Source organism: Protopterus annectens, chromosome 11.part0 (assembly GCF_019279795.1).
Source record: "Protopterus annectens isolate FY-2018-M chromosome 11.part0, PAN1.0, whole genome shotgun sequence".
In the NCBI taxonomy this organism is placed as follows: domain Eukaryota; kingdom Metazoa; phylum Chordata; order Ceratodontiformes; family Protopteridae; genus Protopterus; species Protopterus annectens.
In genome coordinates this window covers 163170972-163193802 of record NC_056745.1, presented here as the reverse complement: position 1 = coordinate 163193802, position 22831 = coordinate 163170972, and the positions used below count along the sequence as shown (strand labels likewise).

The 22831-nt window shown below is 44.8% G+C and overlaps 1 protein-coding gene across 1 annotated transcript in view; it reads right to left on the bottom strand.

Annotated features, from left to right (window-relative positions):
• Positions 1–20548, bottom strand: part of FGF6 (fibroblast growth factor 6) — a 117267-nt gene extending 96719 nt beyond the window's left edge. Inside the window, exon 1 of the mRNA XM_044087566.1 lies at positions 20104–20548. Within this exon, the coding sequence (XP_043943501.1) occupies positions 20104–20494 (391 nt within the window). The 5' untranslated portion in view covers positions 20495–20548. The remainder of the gene's footprint in view (positions 1–20103) is intronic.
• Positions 20549–22831: the final 2283 nt, after the last annotated feature.

The window sequence follows — 22831 nt, the reverse complement described above, 5'->3', positions numbered from 1 at the left end:
CCTTCTGTGAAGGTTGGGTGCGGGCTGCCAGTTTTAAAGACATACAGTAGGTGTGTACGTGTCCCTTCTGTGAAGGTTGGGTGCCGGGCTGCCAGTTTTAAAGACATACAGTAGGTGTGTACGTGTCCCTTCTGTGAAGGTTGGGTGCGGGGCTGCCAGTTTTAAAGACATACAGTAGGTGTGTACGTGTCCCTTCTGTGAAGGTTGGGTGCCGGGCTGCCAGTTTTAAAGACATACAGTAGGTGTGTAAGTGTCCCTTCTGTGAAGGTTGGGTGCCGGGCTGCCAGTTTTAAAGACATACAGTAGGTGTGTACGTGTCCCTTCTGTGAAGGTTGGGTGCCGGGCTGCCAGTTTTAAAGACATACAGTAGGTGTGTACGTGTCCCTTCTGTGAAGGTTGGGTGCCGGGCTGCCAGTTTTAAATACATACAGTAGGTGTATACGTGTCCCTTCTGTGAAGGTTGGGTGCCGGGCTGCCAGTTTTAAAGACATACAGTAGGTGTGTACGTGTCCCTTCTGTAAAGGTTGGGTGCCGGGCTGCCAGTTTAAGACATACAGTAGGTGTGTACGTGTCCCTTCTGTGAAGGTTGGGTGCCGGGCTGCCAGTTTTAAATACATACAGTAGGTGTGTACGTGTCCCTTCTGTGAAGGTTGGGTGCCGGGCTGCCAGTTTTAAAGACATACAGTAGGTGTGTACGTGTCCCTTCTGTGAAGGTTGGGTGCCGGGCTGCCAGTTTTAAAGACATACAGTAGGTGTGTACGTGTCCCTTCTGTGAAGGTTGGGTGCCGGGCTGCCAGTTTTAAAGACATACAGTAGGTGTGTACGTGTCCCTTCTGTGAAGGTTGGGTGCGGGCTGCCAGTTTTAAAGACATACAGTAGGTGTGTACGTGTCCCTTCTGTGAAGGTTGGGTGCCGGGCTGCCAGTTTTAAAGACATACAGTAGGTGTGTACGTGTCCCTTCTGTGAAGGTTGGGTGCCGGGCTGCCAGTTTTAAAGACATACAGTAGGTGTGTACGTGTCCCTTCTGTGAAGGTTGGGTGCCGGGCTGCCAGTTTTAAAGACATACAGTAGGTGTGTACGTGTCCCTTCTGTGAAGGTTGGGTGCGGGCTGCCAGTTTTAAAGACATACAGTAGGTGTGTACATGTCCCTTCTGTGAAGGTTGGGTGCCGGGCTGCCAGTTTTAAAGACATACAGTAGGTGTGTACGTGTCCCTTCTGTGAAGGTTGGGTGCCGGGCTGCCAGTTTTAAAGACATACAGTAGGTGTGCGTGTCCCTTCTGTGAAGGTTGGGTGCGGGCTGCCAGTTTTAAAGACATACAGTAGGTGTGTACGTGTCCCTTCTGTGAAGGTTGGGTGCCGGGCTGCCAGTTTTAAAGACATACAGTAGGTGTGTCCGTGTCCCTACTGTGAAGGTTGGGTGCTGGGCTGCCAGTTTTAAAGACATACAGTAGGTGTGTCCGTGTCCCTTCTGTGAAGGTTGGGTGCCGGGCTGCCAGTTTTAAAGACATACAGTAGGTGTGTACGTGTCCCTTCTGTGAAGGTTGGGTGCCGGGCTGCCAGTTTTAAAGACATACAGTAGGTGTGTCGTGTCCCTTCTGTGAAGGTTGGGTGCGGGCTGCCAGTTTTAAAGACATACAGTAGGTGTGTACGTGTCCCTTCTGTGAAGGTTGGGTGCCGGGCTGCCAGTTTTAAAGACATACAGTAGGTGTGTACGTGTCCCTTCTGTGAAGGTTGGGTGCCGGGCTGCCAGTTTTAAAGACATACAGTAGGTGTGTACGTGTCCCTTCTGTGAAGGTTGGGTGCCGGGCTGCCAGTTTTAAAGACATACAGTAGGTGTGTACGTGTCCCTTCTGTGAAGGTTGGGTGCCGGGCTGCCAGTTTTAAAGACATACAGTAGGTGTGTACATGTCTCTTCTGTGAAGGATGGGTGCCGGGCTGCCAGTTTTAAAGACATACAGTAGGTGTGTACGTGTCCCTTCTGTTAAGGTTGGGTGCCGGGCTGCCAGTTTTAAAGACATACAGTAGGTGTGTACGTGTCCCTTCTGTGAAGGTTGGGTGCCGGGCTGCCAGTTTTAAAGACATACAGTAGGTGTGTACGTGTCCCTTCTGTGAAGGTTGGGTGCCAGGCTGCCAGTTTTAAAGACATACAGTAGGTGTGTACGTGTCCCTTCTGTGAAGGTTGGGTGCCGGGCTGCCAGTTTTAAAGACATACAGTAGGTGTGTACGTGTCCCTTCTGTGAAGGTTGGGTGCCGGGCTGCCAGTTTTAAAGACATACAGTAGGTGTGTACGTGTCCCTTCTGTGAAGGTTGGGTGCCGGGCTGCCAGTTTTAAAGACATACAGTAGGTGTGTACGTGTCCCTTCTGTGAAGGTTGGGTGCGGGCTGCCAGTTTTAAAGACATACAGTAGGTGTGTACGTGTCCCTTCTGTGAAGGTTGGGTGCCGGGCTGCCAGTTTTAAATACATACAGTAGGTGTACGTGTCCCTTCTGTGAAGGTTGGGTGCCGGGCTGCCAGTTTTAAAGACATACAGTAGGTGTGTACGTGTCCCTTCTGTGAAGGTTGGGTGCCGGGCTGCCAGTTTTAAAGACATACAGTAGGTGTGTACGTGTCCCTTCTGTGAAGGTTGTGTGCGGGCTGCCAGTTTTAAAGACATACAGAAGGTGTGTACGTGTCCCTTCTGTGAAGGTTGGGTGCCGGGCTGCCAGTTTTAAAGACATACAGTAGGTGTGTACGTGTCCCTTCTGTGAAGGTTGGGTGCCGGGCTGCCAGTTTTAAAGACATACAGTAGGTGTGTCGTGTCCCTTCTGTGAAGGTTGGGTGCCGGGCTGCCAGTTTTAAAGACATACAGTAGGTGTGTACGTGTCCCTTCTGTGAAGGTTGGGTGCCGGGCTGCCAGTTTTAAAGACATACAGTAGGTGTGTACGTGTCCCTTCTGTAAAGGTTGGGTGCGGGCTGCCAGTTTTAAAGACATACAGTAGGTGTGTACGTGTCCCTTCTGTGAAGGTTGGGTGCCGGGCTGCCAGTTTTAAAGACATACAGTAGGTGTGTACGTGTCCCTTCTGTGAAGGTTGGGTGCCGGGCTGCCAGTTTTAAAGACATACAGTAGGTGTGTACGTGTCCCTTCTGTGAAGGTTGGGTACTGGACTGCTAGTTTTAAAGACATACAGTAGGTGTGTACGTGTCCCTTCTGTGAAGGTTGGGTGCCGGGCTGCCAGTTTTAAAGACATACAGTAGGTGTGTACGTGTCCCTTCTGTGAAGGTTGGGTGCGGGCTGCCAGTTTTAAAGACATACAGTAGGTGTGTACGTGTCCCTTCTGTGAAGGTTGGGTGCCGGGCTGCCAGTTTTAAAGACATACAGTAGGTGTGTATGTGTCCCTTCTGTGAAGGTTGGGTGCCGGGCTGCCAGTTTTAAAGACATACAGTAGGTGTGTACGTGTCCCTTCTGTGAAGGTTGGGTGCGGGCTGCCAGTTTTAAAGACATACAGTAGGTGTGTCCGTGTCCCTTCTGTGAAGGTTGGGTGCCGGGCTGCCAGTTTTAAAGACATACAGTAGGTGTGTCCGTGTCCCTTCTGTGAAGGTTGGGTGCCGGGCTGCCAGTTTTAAAGACATACAGTAGGTGTGTCCGTGTCCCTTCTGTGAAGGTTGGGTGCCGGGCTGCCAGTTTTAAAGACATACAGTAGGTGTGTCGTGTCCCTTCTGTGAAGGTTGGGTGCCGGGCTGCCAGTTTTAAAGACATACAGTAGGTGTGTACGTGTCCCTTCTGTGAAGGTTGGGTGCCGGGCTGCCAGTTTTAAAGACATACAGTAGGTGTGTACGTGTCCCTTCTGTGAAGGTTGGGTGCCGGGCTGCCAGTTTTAAAGACATACAGTAGGTGTACGTGCCCCTTCTGTGAAGGTTGGGTGCCGGGCTGCCAGTTTTAAAGACATACAGTAGGTGTGTACGTGTCCCTTCTGTGAAGGTTGGGTGCCGGGCTGCCAGTTTTAAAGACATACAGTAGGTGTGTACGTGTCCCTTCTGTGAAGGTTGGGTGCCGGGCTGCCAGTTTTAAAGACATACAGTAGGTGTGTCGTGTCCCTTCTGTGAAGGTTGGGTGCCGGGCTGCCAGTTTTAAAGACATACAGTAGGTGTGTACGTGTCCCTTCTGTGAAGGTTGGGTGCCGGGCTGCCAGTTTTAAAGACATACAGTAGGTGTGTACGTGTCCCTTCTGTGAAGGTTGGGTGCCGGGCTGCCAGTTTTAAAGACATACAGTAGGTGTGTGCGTGTCCCTTCTGTGAAGGTTGGGTGCCGGGCTGCCAGTTTTAAAGACATACAGTAGGTGTGTACGTGTCCCTTCTGTGAAGGTTGGGTGCCGGGCTGCCAGTTTTAAAGACATACAGTAGGTGTGTACGTGTCCCTTCTGTGAAGGTTGGGTGCCGGGCTGCCAGTTTTAAAGACATACAGTAGGTGTGTACGTGTCCCTTCTGTGAAGGTTGGGTGCCGGGCTGCCAGTTTTAAAGACATACAGTAGGTGTGTACGTGTCCCTTCTGTGAAGGTTGGGTGCCGGGCTGCCAGTTTTAAAGACATACAGTAGGTGTGTACGTGTCCCTTCTGTGAAGGTTGGGTGCCGGGCTGCCAGTTTTAAAGACATACAGTAGGTGTGTACGTGTCCCTTCTGTGAAGGTTGGGTGCGGGCTGCCAGTTTTAAAGACATACAGTAGGTGTGTACGTGTCCCTTCTGTGAAGGTTGGGTGCCGGGCTGCCAGTTTTAAAGACATACAGTAGGTGTGTACGTGTCCCTTCTGTGAAGGTTGGGTGCCGGGCTGCCAGTTTTAAAGACATACAGTAGGTGTGTACGTGTCCCTTCTGTGAAGGTTGGGTGCCGGGCTGCCAGTTTTAAAGACATACAGTAGGTGTGTACGTGTCCCTTCTGTGAAGGTTGGGTGCCGGGCTGCCAGTTTTAAAGACATACAGTAGGTGTGTACGTGTCCCTTCTGTGAAGGTTGGGTGCCGGGCTGCCAGTTTTAAAGACATACAGTAGGTGTGTACGTGTCCCTTCTGTGAAGGTTGGGTGCCGGGCTGCCAGTTTTAAAGACATACAGTAGGTGTGTACGTGTCCCTTCTGTGAAGGTTGGGTGCCGGGCTGCCAGTTTTAAAGACATACAGTAGGTGTGTACGTGTCCCTTCTGTGAAGGTTGGGTGCCGGGCTGCCAGTTTTAAAGACATACAGTAGGTGTGTACGTGTCCCTTCTGTGAAGGTTGGGTGCCGGGCTGCCAGTTTTAAAGACATACAGTAGGTGTGTACGTGTCCCTTCTGTGAAGGTTGGGTGCCGGGCTGCCAGTTTTAAAGACATACAGTAGGTGTGTACGTGTCCCTTCTGTGAAGGTTGGGTGCCGGGCTGCCAGTTTTAAAGACATACAGTAGGTGTGTACGTGTCCCTTCTGTGAAGGTTGGGTGCGGGCTGCCAGTTTTAAAGACATACAGTAGGTGTGTACGTGTCCCTTCTGTGAAGGTTGGGTGCGGGCTGCCAGTTTTAAAGACATACAGTAGGTGTGTACGTGTCCCTTCTGTGAAGGTTGGGTGCGGGCTGCCAGTTTTAAAGACATACAGTAGGTGTGTACGTGTCCCTTCTGTGAAGGTTGGGTGCCGGGCTGCCAGTTTTAAAGACATACAGTAGGTGTGTACGTGTCCCTTCTGTGAAGGGTGGGTGCGGGCTGCCAGTTTTAAAGACATACAGTAGGTGTGTACGTGTCCCTTCTGTGAAGGTTGGGTGCCGGGCTGCCAGTTTTAAAGACATACAGTAGGTGTGTACGTGTCCCTTCTGTGAAGGTTGGGTGCCGGGCTGCCAGTTTTAAAGACATACAGTAGGTGTGTACGTGTCCCTTCTGTGAAGGTTGGGTGCCGGGCTGCCAGTTTTAAAGACATACAGTAGGTGTGTACGTGTCCCTTCTGTGAAGGTTGGGTGCCGGGCTGCCAGTTTTAAAGACATACAGTAGGTGTGTACGTGTCCCTTCTGTGAAGGTTGGGTGCCGGGCTGCCAGTTTTAAAGACATACAGTAGGTGTGTACGTGTCCCTTCTGTGAAGGTTGGGTGCGGGCTGCCAGTTTTAAAGACATACAGTAGGTGTGTACGTGTCCCTTCTGTGAAGGTTGGGTGCCGGGCTGCCAGTTTTAAAGACATACAGTAGGTGTGTACGTGTCCCTTCTGTGAAGGTTGGGTGCCGGGCTGCCAGTTTTAAAGACATACAGTAGGTGTGTACGTGTCCCTTCTGTGAAGGTTGGGTGCCGGGCTGCCAGTTTTAAAGACATACAGTAGGTGTGTACGTGTCCCTTCTGTGAAGGTTGGGTGCCGGGCTGCCAGTTTTAAAGACATACAGTAGGTGTGTACGTGTCCCTTCTGTGAAGGTTGGGTGCCGGGCTGCCAGTTTTAAAGACATACAGTAGGTGTGTACGTGTCCCTTCTGTGAAGGTTGGGTGCCGGGCTGCCAGTTTTAAAGACATACAGTAGGTGTGTACGTGTCCCTTCTGTGAAGGTTGGGTGCGGGCTGCCAGTTTTAAAGACATACAGTAGGTGTGTACGTGTCCCTTCTGTGAAGGTTGGGTGCCGGGCTGCCAGTTTTAAAGACATACAGTAGGTGTGTACGTGTCCCTTCTGTGAAGGTTGGGTGCCGGGCTGCCAGTTTTAAAGACATACAGTAGGTGTGTACGTGTCCCTTCTGTGAAGGTTGGGTGCCGGGCTGCCAGTTTTAAAGACATACAGTAGGTGTGTACGTGTCCCTTCTGTGAAGGTTGGGTGCCGGGCTGCCAGTTTTAAAGACATACAGTAGGTGTGTACGTGTCCCTTCTGTGAAGGTTGGGTGCCGGGCTGCCAGTTTTAAAGACATACAGTAGGTGTGTACGTGTCCCTTCTGTGAAGGTTGGGTGCCGGGCTGCCAGTTTTAAAGACATACAGTAGGTGTGTACGTGTCCCTTCTGTGAAGGTTGGGTGCCGGGCTGCCAGTTTTAAAGACATACAGTAGGTGTGTACGTGTCCCTTCTGTGAAGGTTGGGTGCCGGGCTGCCAGTTTTAAAGACATACAGTAGGTGTGTACGTGTCCCTTCTGTGAAGGTTGGGTGCCGGGCTGCCAGTTTTAAAGACATACAGTAGGTGTGTACGTGTCCCTTCTGTGAAGGTTGGGTGCCGGGCTGCCAGTTTTAAAGACATACAGTAGGTGTGTACGTGTCCCTTCTGTGAAGGTTGGGTGCCGGGCTGCCAGTTTTAAAGACATACAGTAGGTGTGTACGTGTCCCTTCTGTGAAGGTTGGGTGCCGGGCTGCCAGTTTTAAAGACATACAGTAGGTGTGTACGTGTCCCTTCTGTGAAGGTTGGGTGCCGGGCTGCCAGTTTTAAAGACATACAGTAGGTGTACGTGTCCCTTCTGTGAAGGTTGGGTGCCGGGCTGCCAGTTTTAAAGACATACAGTAGGTGTGTACGTGTCCCTTCTGTGAAGGTTGGGTGCCGGGCTGCCAGTTTTAAAGACATACAGTAGGTGTGTACGTGTCCCTTCTGTGAAGGTTGGGTGCCGGGCTGCCAGTTTTAAAGACATACAGTAGGTGTGTACGTGTCCCTTCTGTGAAGGTTGGGTGCCGGGCTGCCAGTTTTAAAGACATACAGTAGGTGTGTACGTGTCCCTTCTGTGAAGGTTGGGTGCCGGGCTGCCAGTTTTAAAGACATACAGTAGGTGTGTACGTGTCCCTTCTGTGAAGGTTGGGTGCCGGGCTGCCAGTTTTAAAGACATACAGTAGGTGTGCGTGTCCCTTCTGTGAAGGTTGGGTGCCGGGCTGCCAGTTTTAAAGACATACAGTAGGTGTGTACGTGTCCCTTCTGTGAAGGTTGGGTGCCGGGCTGCCAGTTTTAAAGACATACAGTAGGTGTGTACGTGTCCCTTCTGTGAAGGTTGGGTGCCGGGCTGCCAGTTTTAAAGACATACAGTAGGTGTGTACGTGTCCCTTCTGTGAAGGTTGGGTGCGGGCTGCCAGTTTTAAAGACATACAGTAGGTGTGTACGTGTCCCTTCTGTGAAGGTTGGGTGCCGGGCTGCCAGTTTTAAAGACATACAGTAGGTGTGTACGTGTCCCTTCTGTGAAGGTTGGGTGCCGGGCTGCCAGTTTTAAAGACATACAGTAGGTGTGTACGTGTCCCTTCTGTGAAGGTTGGGTGCCGGGCTGCCAGTTTTAAAGACATACAGTAGGTGTGTACGTGTCCCTTCTGTGAAGGTTGGGTGCCGGGCTGCCAGTTTTAAAGACATACAGTAGGTGTGTACGTGTCCCTTCTGTGAAGGTTGGGTGCCGGGCTGCCAGTTTTAAAGACATACAGTAGGTGTGTACGTGTCCCTTCTGTGAAGGTTGGGTGCCGGGCTGCCAGTTTTAAAGACATACAGTAGGTGTGTGCGTGTCCCTTCTGTGAAGGTTGGGTGCCGGGCTGCCAGTTTTAAAGACATACAGTAGGTGTGTACGTGTCCCTTCTGTGAAGGTTGGGTGCCGGGCTGCCAGTTTTAAAGACATACAGTAGGTGTATACGTGTCCCTTCTGTGAAGGTTGGGTGCCGGGCTGCCAGTTTTAAAGACATACAGTAGGTGTGTACGTGTCCCTTCTGTGAAGGTTGGGTGCCGGGCTGCCAGTTTTAAAGACATACAGTAGGTGTGTATGTGTCCCTTCTGTGAAGGTTGGGTGCCGGGCTGCCAGTTTTAAAGACATACAGTAGGTGTATACGTGTCCCTTCTGTGAAGGTTGGGTGCCGGGCTGCCAGTTTTAAAGACATACAGTAGGTGTGTACGTGTCCCTTCTGTGAAGGTTGGGTGCCGGGCTGCCAGTTTTAAATACATACAGTAGGTGTATACGTGTCCCTTCTGTGAAGGTTGGGTGCCGGGCTGCCAGTTTTAAAGACATACAGTAGGTGTGTACGTGTCCCTTCTGTGAAGGTTGGCTGCTGGGCTGCCAGTTTTAAATACATACAGTAGGTGTATACGTGTCCCTTCTGTGAAGGTTGGGTGCCGGGCTGCCAGTTTTAAAGACATACAGTAGGTGTGTACGTGTCCCTTCTGTGAAGGTTGGGTGCCGGGCTGCCAGTTTTAAAGACATACAGTAGGTGTGTACGTGTCCCTTCTGTGAAGGTTGGGTGCCGGGCTGCCAGTTTTAAAGACATACAGTAGGTGTGTACGTGTCCCTTCTATGAAGGTTGGGTGCTGGGCTGCCAGTTTTAAAGACATACAGTAGGTGTGTACATGTCCCTTCTGTGAAGGTTGGGTGCCGGGCTGCCAGTTTTAAAGACATACAGTAGGTGTGTACGTGTCCCTTCTGTGAAGGTTGGGTGCCGGGCTGCCAGTTTTAAATACATACAGTAGGTGTGTACGTGTCCCTTCTGTGATGGTTGGGTGCCGGGCTGCCAGTTTTAAAGACATACAGTAGGTGTGTACGTGTCCCTTCTGTGAAGGTTGGGTGCCGGGCTGCCAGTTTTAAAGACATACAGTAGGTGTGTACGTGTCTCTTCTGAGAAGGTTGGGTGCCGGGCTGCCAGTTTTAAAGACATACAGTAGGTGTGTACGTGTCCCTTCTGTGAAGGTTGGGTGCCGGGCTGCCAGTTTTAAAGACATACAGTAGGTGTGTACGTGTCCCTTCTGTGAAGGTTGGGTGCCGGGCTGCCAGTTTTAAAGACATACAGTAGGTGTGTATGCGTGTCCCTTCTGTGAAGGTTGGGTGCCGGGCTGCCAGTTTTAAAGACATACAGTAGGTGTGAACGTGTCCCTTCTGTGAAGGTTGGGTGCCGGGCTGCCAGTTTTAAAGACATACAGTAGGTGTGTACGTGTCCCTTCTGTGAAGGTTGGGTGCCGGGCTGCCAGTTTTAAAGACATACAGTAGGTGTGTACGTGTCCCTTCTGTGAAGGTTGGGTGCCAGGCTGCCAGTTTTAAAGACATACAGTAGGTGTGTACGTGTCCCTTCTGTGAAGGTTGGGTGCCGGGCTGCCAGTTTTAAAGACATACAGTAGGTGTGTACGTGTCCCTTCTGTGAAGGTTGGGTGCCGGGCTGCCAGTTTTAAAGACATACAGTAGGTGTGTACGTGTCCCTTCTGTGAAGGTTGGGTGCTGGGCTGCCAGTTTTAAAGACATACAGTAGGTGTATACGTGTCCCTTCTGTGAAGGTTGGGTGCCGGGCTGCCAGTTTTAAATACATACAGTAGGTGTATACGTGTCCCTTCTGTGAAGGTTGGGTGCCGGGCTGCCAGTTTTAAAGACATACAGTAGGTGTGTACGTGTCCCTTCTGTGAAGGTTGGGTGCCGGGCTGCCAGTTTTAAATACATACAGTAGGTGTATACGTGTCCCTTCTGTGAAGGTTGGGTGCCGGGCTGCCAGTTTTAAAGACATACAGTAGGTGTGTACGTGTCCCTTCTGTGAAGGTTGGGTGCCGGGCTGCCAGTTTTAAAGACATACAGTAGGTGTGTACATGTCCCTTCTGTGAAGGTTGGGTGCCGGGCTGCCAGTTTTAAAGACATACAGTAGGTGTGTACGTGTCCCTTCTGTGAAGGTTGGGTGCCGGGCTGCCAGTTTTAAAGACATACAGTAGGTGTGTAATGCGTGTCCCTTCTGTGAAGGTTGGGTGCCGGGCTGCCAGTTTTAAAGACATACAGTAGGTGTGTACGTGTCCCTTCTGTGAAGGTTGGGTGCCGGGCTGCCAGTTTTAAAGACATACAGTAGGTGTGTACGTGTCCCTTCTGTGAAGGTTGGGTGCCGGGCTGCCAGTTGTAAAGACATACAGTAGGTGTGTACGTGTCCCTTCTGTGAAGGTTGGGTGCCGGGCTGCCAGTTTTAAAGACATACAGTAGGTGTGTACGTGTCCCTTCTGTGAAGGTTGGGTGCTGGGCTGCCAGTTTTAAAGACATACAGTAGGTGTGTACGTGTCCCTTCTGTGAAGGTTGGGTGCCGGGCTGCCAGTTTTAAAGACATACAGTAGGTGTGTACGTGTCCCTTCTGTGAAGGTTGGGTGCCAGGCTGCCAGTTTTAAAGACATACAGTATTTGTGTACGTGTCCCTTCTGTGAAGGTTGGGTGCCGGGCTGCCAGTTTTAAAGACATACAGTAGGTGTATACGTGTCCCTTCTGTGAAGGTTGGGTGCTGGGCTGCCAACTTGACACCATAAAAACTCCACTGCCAATCAATCTGCAGACCAGTAATCCGCTGTGTTGACCTGTAATGGGAAAAGCCGAAAGACATTGCTTTACAATGTCATAACACAGGTTTATATTAACATGGCTCAAAGAGCCGCATCCAAGACAAAATGTAATTTTCTGAAAAAACACTAAAAAGAAAAGTAGGGAAGACATTGAATATGAGGATGAAGAAGACGATCATGACCATGCGTGCTCTGACCAGATATTCCCCCCCATGAATTGCATTACGGGTTAGTATTTCCTATACTTCACTAAGTTTAAATTAGCTGAAGCTTCAGTTGGGTAAAACAAAGTGGTCAAAGCTTCTGCCTCAATAAAACTCTAAGCTAAACATTTTTAACAGGGGAATTTGTTCCCCTGTATCTCACTGTATATGCATTTATATCTATATCTAATTACACACACACACACACACACACACACACACACACACATACGCACACACACACACACACACATATATATATATATATATATATATATATATATATATATATATATATATATATATATATATATATAGGTCTAGGACTATTCACTGAAAGCACATTTCACTGAAACACATTTGACTGTGCACAATTCACTGAAAGCTCAATTCACTGAAACACATTTCACTGAAAGTTATATATGGCCTTTTCCCCACTGTAGTTCAACCCTGGAGTTAGAATATATAGTAAGGGGGGGTGGCACTGCCCGTCGCCTATTTTAAATACTTTGAACTATACACATGGATATTTGCAATTTCAATAAATTACTCTTTTCTAAACTTAATACACATCCAAACTATGCCCCCCAGACACCTCCATTTAAGGAGACGCGCTTACTACTGGCTTTGAATTTACTTCTGGCTTTGAATTTGGAATAAAGTGTTTTCTTCATCCTGAGACAGCTTTATTTTTTTGGGTTCTTTTTGAATTTATGTTCAAGCAATTGTTGTTGTATAATATCTTGTTTAATTGTTTCTCAATATTCTAACCACTGTATGCTGCATCATTTGTAAAACTCTGATTTTACTCCTTTTATATGTTCTATGCTCTTTGCACAAATAGCTATGTTTATATATTTTTTTATTATTTTTTTTTTATAATTTTTTTACTATGTATCTGGAGCATTTCTCCCTGGGCCTCCGCTGAAAATGATGAACTTGTGTCCAGTCGGACTAACACGGTAAACAAATGGAAAATAAATAAAGAAATAAATGTGTGTGTGTGTGTGTGTGTGTGTGTGTGTGTGTGTGTGTGTGTGTGTGTGTGTATATATATATATATATATATATATATATATATATATATATATATTATATTATTATATTATGAGTCTACTTCAGTAGACTGAAATACCACTTACCCAAAATTCAGATAACTGAGACGAAAAGGCCAACAGCATGAGAACACCGACTCACCACTCCAGGTAAGTAAACATTTATCCATCCTGTCGAACTTTGCCCCTTACTCTGCTGTAGTGCAATCCCGGAGTTCATATATTTAGTTAGGGGGGATGTAGGGGGTGCAGCCCCCCCAGATAGGTGGGTTTGCTCTAGTTCAGTTTTATTCATTTTTAAGGATGGCCAAGTGTTTACTTATCTGGAGTGGTAAGTCGGTGTTCTGGAACGTCAGTGTTCTCATGCTGTCAGCCTTTTTGTCTCCATTATCTGGGTTTCGAGTAAGTGGTATTTCAGTCTACTGAAGTAGACCCATATAACATATATAGATATAGATATATATTATATATATATATATATATATGTGTGTGTGTGTGTGTATATATATATATATATATATATATATATATATATATATATATATATATATATATATATATATATATATATATATAGGTTTACCAACATAAGTTGCATGCTAATTGGTTGAAACTGAATTGGTTGAACTCACTATATTAAATGATCAAAGTGTTGAAATAAAATTAGTCTAAACACACAATGTCAAAAGTATCGAATTTGCACATTTCTGCACTGTAGTGCAATCTCGGAGTTGATATATTTAAGCAGGGGGGGTGGGGGGTGCAGGGGGCATAGCCCCCCTGAAAGATAGTAGGGTTGATCTCATTGCTTTTTCAATGAAGTGATTGTAGACATTTTGATAATTCAATGTTTTGGGATGAGATGTTATTTTTCAACCAAATGACTATTAGACATTATGAAATTCAACATTATGTTGGTAAACCATATATATATATATATATATATATATATATATATATATATATATATATATATATATAGATATATGTGTGTGTGTGTGTGTATATATATATATATATACAAGTGTGTGTTTATATTAACACCACAGTTGCACAACCACTGTAATGAGAAATGGAATCACTGCTGATGTGCAAATAGAAGCTGCACCTACTGCAACTTCCTATAACAGGGAGTTTAGTATCAGGGATCTAAACTTGACATCTTTAGACATTGTGCACTTTACCCTCAACAAAGCATAGGGTAGTACATGGACTTGTATAATGAGAATGCTTTTTGTTGCAGAATATGACGATTGCACTTTCTAAGGCTCTTCCAAAGAACATGTCTTTTGGTGATACTACTCACTTCATTCTTAAGTGCTTAGTTAAAAGAAAAAAATACCTGTTGCATTTCTAGACTTACTGACTCCTTTCATGATATATCTCATGAAGAAATGAAGCAGGAACCAGATGCCATGTCACCTGCTCCAAAGAAGTTGGATGATTTTATAGAGTGCCTGACAAGCATAGTTACCTGTGCAAAATTCCAAAAGTAACTGAACTGCGATCACATAAAGAGTTAGGCAGGCAGTGCGGTGGTGTAGTGGTCAGTTGTCTCCTCGGTTCTCTGGGTCAGTTCTTGGCTGGGGTGCTTTCTGTGTAGAGTTTGCATGCCCTCACTGCATTCACATGGATTTCTGTTGGCTGTTCTGGTTTCCTCCCACACTCCAAAAACACGCAGGAGGTGGATTAGACACTCTAAATTGGCCCTGTGTGTGGTGCACCCTCCGAGAAGGGTTCAGCCTTACGCTAGCAACCTGAGACCTTAAAACTGTAACTGCTACAAAGACAACGAGTGCTGGAAGGTGCTCATTGCCTGATGTACCACATGGTGCGTAAACGAGAACAAGAGAGAAATATGATCAGTACCAGCAATCCAAAAAAATCAGGGTTCTTCATCGTTTTAATAAAAAGGTTAATATTTGTAACATTCTAAGTGTCAAAGGGACACATTGCCAGACCTATATAGCATAGTTCCAGTCTGATATTTTGAAGAAAATTGATAACTTAATAAGAATTTGCAGATGTCCCTATTAAAAAATCCAAAACTGACACAAACTGCAGACAAACGTGGTTCTCATTTGGTTGTGTGTGATTTCAGTGCTGTCAGTGCCTGTTTTTGGACTGCTGCTTCTGGGATTATCATTAGACGACATTCACAGTAAGGAACCGACATCTTCATTCTGATCTAATAAAAGGTAAGCTTTTGAATACTTCCCTTGACAATATCATTCCTTTTGGGCCACCTACTCTGAAACTCCTGTAGCTCATACAGGAAAGCAGTAAAAAAAATGCATAAAATTAAACAAGTGTTTCACCTTCCTTTCATAAACTGCTAATTTTACAGAAGGTAACAGGCTCATAAGACAAGACAATTTCAAAATAAAATACAGACATTGAGGAACAGGATGTGGCAGCATTTAAAACAGCAGCACAGTACCTCTTGTCAGCAGGACAAGTACTTCTTCTCACATGTCTCTATCATCAGTTGCTTCCTTTTCTCTCTCTCTCGCACTACAAACAAAAGGCAGATTTCCACAGTAGCACCTAATATATCTGAACCATGGATCACAGTGGTTCTGTTAAGGGGTACTGAGGTGCTCTAAAACACATCAGCAGAGCAGTGGTGTAGCAGCTAACATTGTCACATCACAGCAAGAGGTTCTCCAGTTCACTTCTCAGCTGGGGTTCCGTCTGTGTGGAGTCTGCATATCCTCTCTGCATTTGCATGGTGTGCTCCAGCTTCATTACAAAGACAAGCATCTGGAGTGTTTCTCCCTGAGCCTTAGCTGAAAACAGGCTCTGTCCTAGTTGTCATTTCCTGGTCAATAAATAAAAATAAAGTCATTTCTGCGACCCAGCCATTTTACTCAAAAATATCTAATTCCTTTAGTAATATCAGTGCTTCCAAACTTTTTGGATATTAAACCAAAGAACCAGTTTTAGAAGCAAAACAAGGACAGGGCTTTATTCAAGTTTTACCCTCTACCAAAAGAAAGAAAGAAAGAAAGAAAAACAAAGATGAAACGTTTGAGATGATGATGCCACAGACCTTCTCACTACTACAAGCAGGAAGCCTTTACATGCCAGTCTTGAAGTCCAACAGGAAATTTATGATTCAAGGACAATAACTGCAACTTTCACTTTATTACCTTCTCTTTTGGTCTTCTAGCTGGCTATACCCAGAGTATTTTCCAAATTTCAAGCCCCAGTATTTGCCCTCCTGAAGCTTCAATGATTTCAAGTTTATCTTTAGCTGTATAACTTTGAGATTCAAGATGAGTTCCCAGAATGCTTAGACACTGTATTTCTGCACTTCAATGTTTCCAGAATCTAGTTAAAGCACACAACTTTAGAAGTCAGACCTAGTAATATTACTCGAATGTAGGGCTTTCTAGGAACAATCCTGGATACAAAGAAGTTTATCACCCCAACCCCCAAGACATAAATGAAACAATGACAGAATTATTCCGTTTTTTTCTTTTTATGTCAGAAGCATTTAAACACCGTAACATACTACCTGCCCCTCCCCTCTCCTCCCCTGTACATGGTTCTATCTTTCCTATGCTCTCTTGAATGGTTTCTGTTAATTACCTCTCAACCACACATTTCAGCAGTCTCTTCAGTGGGTCCACAACCCTCTCTGTCAAAAAAGTTCTTTTGGAAAGCCAGGGAATAGTTAATCTCTTTAATCTGCTGCCTCTAGCCCGTTCTTCACCTCTGTCCACAGGCACAGCATAATGTTAGTCAGTCAGGCTTATTGAAGTGTCTAAAGCGAGTATGTTAAAATTTAAAATTATGAATAAATACAAAAACATCAGATAAAACTTCAGGAATTGGTCTATAAATATATGTAAATCATAAAAATAATTATTGTAAACCTTCTGAAATAAGAATATCTTAATAGCTATCATGAAATTTGTCATAGAAGCACAACTCCCACATCTACCACAGCAGTAAATTCTACAAGATGAGAGTCTAGGAAGAAAAAAATCTTTAGTCAGGTTTGATGTGTCAGGAAACCTCTAGCTGTACCATACTAACTGAACACAGTGGGCAAGCCAGTGGGTAGGGTGACAACAGCTCTTTAAGGAAAGGATTCAAACAGTGCAGAACAAGGTATGCTGGTAATTACTTATATACCAGCCTTCTACCAAAGGCAGACAGGGTGATACATTTCCAGTGGGGGAGACCATCAACAGTCTGAAAACAAAATTCTGTATTACCTGAAGGTGAATGAGGTTGAAATTCAGATGTTGAAAGTACTTCAATTAGGAACTAACTGAGTTGCTGTAAATGGGCATAACAAGATCCTCATGGGAAATGAAGTATGAGCTGAGAAAGATCACTAAGATAAAAACAGCTATGATTTTACAAATATTATTATCTGGTTCTTAATTAAAAGCAATTGTTCAAGAAGGATGCCCAGATCACAACCTCCTCATTCACAAACTCTAACCTCCATATAAAAATTCTAGATAAAAGACTGAGAGCTGAAAAGGACTTGACAGTCATATGTACACTCAGTACCTCTGTCTTCACAGGACTGTCTCTTATGCTCTTGGCCTTCAAATGCACAAGGATTTAATTTATTTATTCATGCAAGTTATGAAGAGCAGTCATTTGGTCCTAAGACACAGAGAGAAAATTTAAGTATCATCCATAAAGAAATAATAACCCTGAAATCTCACTACTCTTTGGGAAGTATCTGTTCTTTTTTTTAACATTTCTCCTAATGGAAGTATACGTACAGTGGAAAGCAGTGGAGCTCAAACAGACTGATTCAGCACTCTACATTACACAGAATGCCACAAAGAGCTGTGGCTTCCTTGACTACTATTTATGACTGACCTCAGAAGTAAGATGGAAACCATTTGAGGACTGTAGTAGATAGGCCTCAGTAGAATTGTACTGGATCAGTTAAGAGTCCATTATCCACCATATCAAATGGAGTCAGGACAGCAAGGATGATCATGACTGTCTAAGCCTCACTGATCCCTCACCAGCAGAGTATAATCATTGTACTAATCAGGGCCGTGCTGTACACTGATAACTATGGAAACCAGGCCGACACTGATCACAGAGAGTGCAGGCAGACAAAATGGAATCAAGCCAATGTGTGTCATGAAAAGCTGATCTATATGTACATTCCTTAATCACTAAACAAGATAATCCAGATATTATTTACAGTGAAGTATCTTAAGACAATGATAATGTTACCCGGCTTAATTCAAAATACCAAGAATATTATGAAATTCATTGCACCAAAACATTAAATCCAGTATGACTGATGGTATATTTAAGAGTAATATAGATTTATCCAGGAGGAAAAATTGTATGCATCCGCTGCCTTGCTTTGCGTAAACACACACACACACACACACACACACACACACACACACACACACACACACACACCATATAAACAAGTGTTATAAATAAGTGTGTGTGTGTGTGTGTGTGTGTGTGTGTGTGTGTGTGTGTGTGTGTGTGCGCCCATCCAGTACCAAAGATTGTAAACTTAATGTACGTTTTGAGACTTGAAAAATAAAATGAGCATCTATCAGCTGACTTCAGATGACAGTGCAAAATGCCCATTTTAGAACATAAAAGAAATTATATCTTGTTCACTGGAACTGTTATATTAAAAAAATATTCATGCAAGAATGCTGTGACTCATCTTTAAAATCAAGCTTACAAGCATGCATCAATGCTTACTCAGTGTACTCAAATAAGGACATTTCTTTTCTGAGCATCTCTTGGAACCCTTATTACTTGTGGAGCATAGAGTAATTAGGACTGTCTAAACTAATGTTTACAGTACAGAGCTGTACAAAACATGCTTACATGTGGCAGGAATGTACCTCTAAAAATAGCTATGTTATGGTTATATCATCGGATGAAAATAGCAAGTCACTTTTCTTTGTGTATAGGGGCAACATTTTGAGGGATGAGTAAATGTTTAAATGATTGGTGGCTGGTGGGGACACCAGCATTAGGTTTGAATGCAAAATATTATTTTCTGGCTATGACCCTGGATGCATGAATGCAAAAAAAAAATAGTTGTGATTAAAATTTTTCTGTTTTGTTTAAAGTCCTTTTTTATTCCTATATCTTGATTTCATAAATGCACGCCTTGTAATACATACCATGGTAATTTTCTCCACTGTGTGTAAATTAGCTACCTCCTCATCGCCTTATTAAGAAATGTCAACAAACCAGTTAGTACGCTACATTATTCGTTTTTCATAATAATAATTTGTCTTCAAATTTTAGTTTTCATTGTGGAAGTTGTCTGTGTGTGTGTGTGTGTGTGTGTGTGTGTGTGTATATATATATATATATATATATTCCACACCTAAGCTTGAATATCAGCTCAGTGTTGTTTGTATACATTCCAGACATTTGGAATGTGTTGTTAATCAGTCTAATATATGTAAGTGATGATAAAAACTACTACCAGTTAAAAATATATGCCAAACTATACAGTATATCAAACAAGAGTGATGTGAAGGGCAACATCTGGCGTCCCCTCAACACCCATCCACATATAGCCACTTTTCAAAAAATGCTGAATCTGGAAGAGGTTACTATATCCTGCTATAATAAATCCACACAATATATTCAAGTGCTACACATTAAAAGCAGGACCTTTCTTTATCTAATTGGCATGACTGCATTTTTAGTGTATGAGGGAGAAGAAGGTAAAACTGAAAAATTCTATCATGCAAACAGACTGCAAACTGCAAATGTTCATGCCATCGCTGGCAGCACATAAGATTATACAATTCTACAAAAACTGAATCCAATTTCTAAAGTAAATCCCTCTGTAAAATGTTACAGGGTACTTGTATACACCAAGTAAATTGTGTAAATCAGGCTAAGGAAGACATTAAACCATCCCACTTTTGTATTTTCTGTTGTTTAGCTTTTATATCTGTTTTAAATTTACAAAGTTTTAAGCTTGCTTTTGAAATAAAATACAACTTTAAAGTATATTTAATATAAAAAAAAACATTCAAGGAATATCATTATTCCAGTATATAATTATTTGGGTATTCGCTGGAGCTGTTTATTTTTGCTCTTATAATGAACAGGTTTCTTTATATTATGTTAAAAACCGGTGTGTGTGTGTGTGTGTGTGTGTGTGTGTGTGTGTGTGTGTGTGTGAGATACAACTGGTTTGACAGTTAGCTAAAACACTGTACACTTGCCGTTTAATTATAAATGCTAAGGAGCATAATAAAAGATCACTGAATACAGTAATAACTTTCAGCCTGCAAGCACTCAAAAATAGAGAGGCAGCAGCGTCTCGAGTATATATGCGTCCCTTTTCCAGCTAGGAATGAGGTGCAAAGCTGGAATGTGCCACATTTCTGAGCTGTGCAGAAAAGCAAGGTTAAAATAAGCTGCCATCTAATTTTGTCCCGATGCATTCGTGTCATGCTTCTAGAGCCTGCTGACGGCTTTCTAGCACTGATAACCAGTCAACGGGGGGCAGGGGAACCTTGCAAAGGAGAAAAAATGCAGTTTCTGAGTAACACGGGGCAGCACAAAAAATAAATAACAGTGGGCGACATAATTAGTAAGGATAGTCTCATCGTATGCCAGGTTATTGTGTTGCATGCGGCAGCTGGTAGATGGGGCAATAAAAACTCACTGTACTGGCTCTCGTGGTGGACCCCGCTGATCCTTCCGTCCGGGCAGACCTGCAGGTGGTATCCGATGCCAGTGTTGCAATACAACCTCCGCAGCCTCTTGATCCCCAGCAAGTACTCCGTCTCCCACTTATTTCCGGCAGCTGCCGGTTGCCCCCCGGCTAATGACAAGCTGGTTTGGGGGGAGCGTCCAAGCAATACCCTGTCCCAGCCGCCCCAGCCCCCCTGATCCCGTGGAAAGCCGGGCTCCGCCTGGTGGTGCGAGGAGGAGGGTGCTGAGGCCGCCAGGCAGGCGAGCAGCAGCAGCAGGGCGAACAGCGTGCAACGAGTACTGGCCCCAAAGGCCATAGTGAGGAGGAGGAGCAGCAGCAGCAGCCCTTGCTCCGTGGCCATCCAACTCGCCACCCCCCTCCATGGGCACGTGGTCCGCTGAAATGACCCTAAAAATACCACCGACTTGTTTTGCTACTTTCAGCGGTGCCGGAGCTTATTTTTGGAAGTCAGATCAGGAAAGCATTGCTAACATGAAACTGAAGACATAGAGAAGGGCAAGCTTATGTAGAACACGTTATATGGAGGTTGGGGCATGAAGATAATGGGGACTAGGGGATCTTAACATACCTGGTGCTTTAGGGCAAAATGACTCAAGTGAGTCATTTGGTGCGCATGATGAAAGCGGAAAGTCAAGAAGTGCAGACTGTGGCATGCAGGTCAGCCTTCTTCAGCGTGTGGCGTGTCTGTCTACCTGTCCCTTTCTGCTGTAGGTGGACTGATGCAAAAGGTGGGAGAAGACTCGGGTGAGCGGATGGCATGCCCTAGGACAGGTGCGCGTTAAGCACAAGTTATGTGCGTGTGGGCGTGTGTGTAGCGCGAATCCATGGCAGGCCTTGGGTATGGGTTTGGCAACAGTGGGAGATACACTTTTATGTTTGTGCTGGTGATGTATACGCAAAATAGCTGACTTTGAATACTACGAAAAACAGGGGCGACCCCCACTAATCATCTCCAAAATGAGTATGTTAATAACAAGTATCTTTTGCTTCGACTTAGGCATAAAAGAAGGTAAATCGCATCTCTTGTACTTGTATCGGACGAAGAAGGAGTTTGCAGCTTGCAGGATGCTTTTAAAGAACCCCGAGAGAGACTGTGGCAGGCTGCTATCTGTCTGAAGCTGGGCTTTTATGGGAAGCGGTTGCCGTGGACAGAATTGGAAGGAAAGGAACGGATGCCTGCTGCAACATCCCGACTCTTGTCTTGGTGAACGACTAATGAAAGTCGGTCTTCTTCCTTATTTAGAAATGAGAAGGATATATTATAAAATAACTGCTGGAGTCACCGGACAGTTATGCCAGTAAACCGCAGTCTGCGTTTTTGGAAGGGTGTGTGTGTGTGTGTGTGCGAGTGAGTGAGCGTCCGTTGAGTAAGATTTGTTTCCTTCACAAGCCTCTGCCTGTGGGTGTGTTTGTCATGCTAGGCATTTTGATTCCGAAGTTTTGAAACAACCTGACAATCTGCCTAGGAAGTGGGCGCACTGGCCTTTTACTACTAGTACACCTTGCGTTATGGTAACATCGCAGGTGTCCCTTCAATAACCTACACTGACGTTTGTTTGGCTGCAGTCTCTGGGCTGCAACCACCTCAGCATGTTTCATAAAGCAGAGGCAAATAAGTGTCGGTATGTATTCCTGCTTATTGTTGCCCCTTTTGAAATGCCCAGAATGAAACTGGCAGTACTGAAATGTAAAGCTTTGGAAAACAAACGTGGAATTTTGTAGGATCAACCACGCCATCAATCAGCACAAAGGCTATTCCTTTCTGCATTTATTGACATATTTGTTTGTTTGCTTATTTATTTAAAGTGTGCGAATGGAATAATGGACTAATTTCAACCATTTCATTACCCTCATACCGAGCTAACCAAATATGCAGATATATATCATATTATAAAACAAGAGCACAACAGACACTTGTAATGATATCAAAAAGTGCCATACACCTCTAGAGGTGGAGAGTAACAGTGACTTACATACAGATGTATATACTTGGTTATCAGCAGGTGGGTAGTGTGTATTTGTTTTAACATCACATGTAAAGTAAAGTCTTTTTTCACTTTCAGCCAACAGTTATATGTAGGCCAGTGATGCATATTTAGCTTGATGACATAGTGGAAAAGAGTAGAAAGCCAGGAAGAGCCCTTATACACTCAGGATTAGGATCGTACCTCTCAACCTGTAAACACAAGAAAGCTGGACAAAGCAAAAAACAAATAAATAAATAAGGGGTCAAAGGCCCAAAATCAGGGACAACTGTTAAATAGTGCTCTTATAAACTAATTTGGTGGAATAATAGGTTTGGCATTAGCATGCGTTTTCTGAAGGGTTTGAAGTCTGAAACTCAAATGTGTGTCATTATTTAGTGACTTCAGTCCACATCAACTCTCAGTGATTTGGCAGAAAACCTCCAATTTTAAGAGGAACAAAGCAAAAATATGAGGCAAAAATCTGGACATTCTGCAAAAACCTGGACAGTTGTGAGGTATGATTAGGATATTTTCTGGAACAGGTTTGTTAAGCTTATGCCTCAGCTAAAGAACAACAAACTGATATGTAAGAGAGACTGTAAAGTTCAACTCATACTGCTCAACCTCTTAGAGCAAGAAATCTGTACAAACCTAAAATAATGAGAGGACAAAGGCCCACAAATAGGGTCACATTTTAAATATTGCTCTTA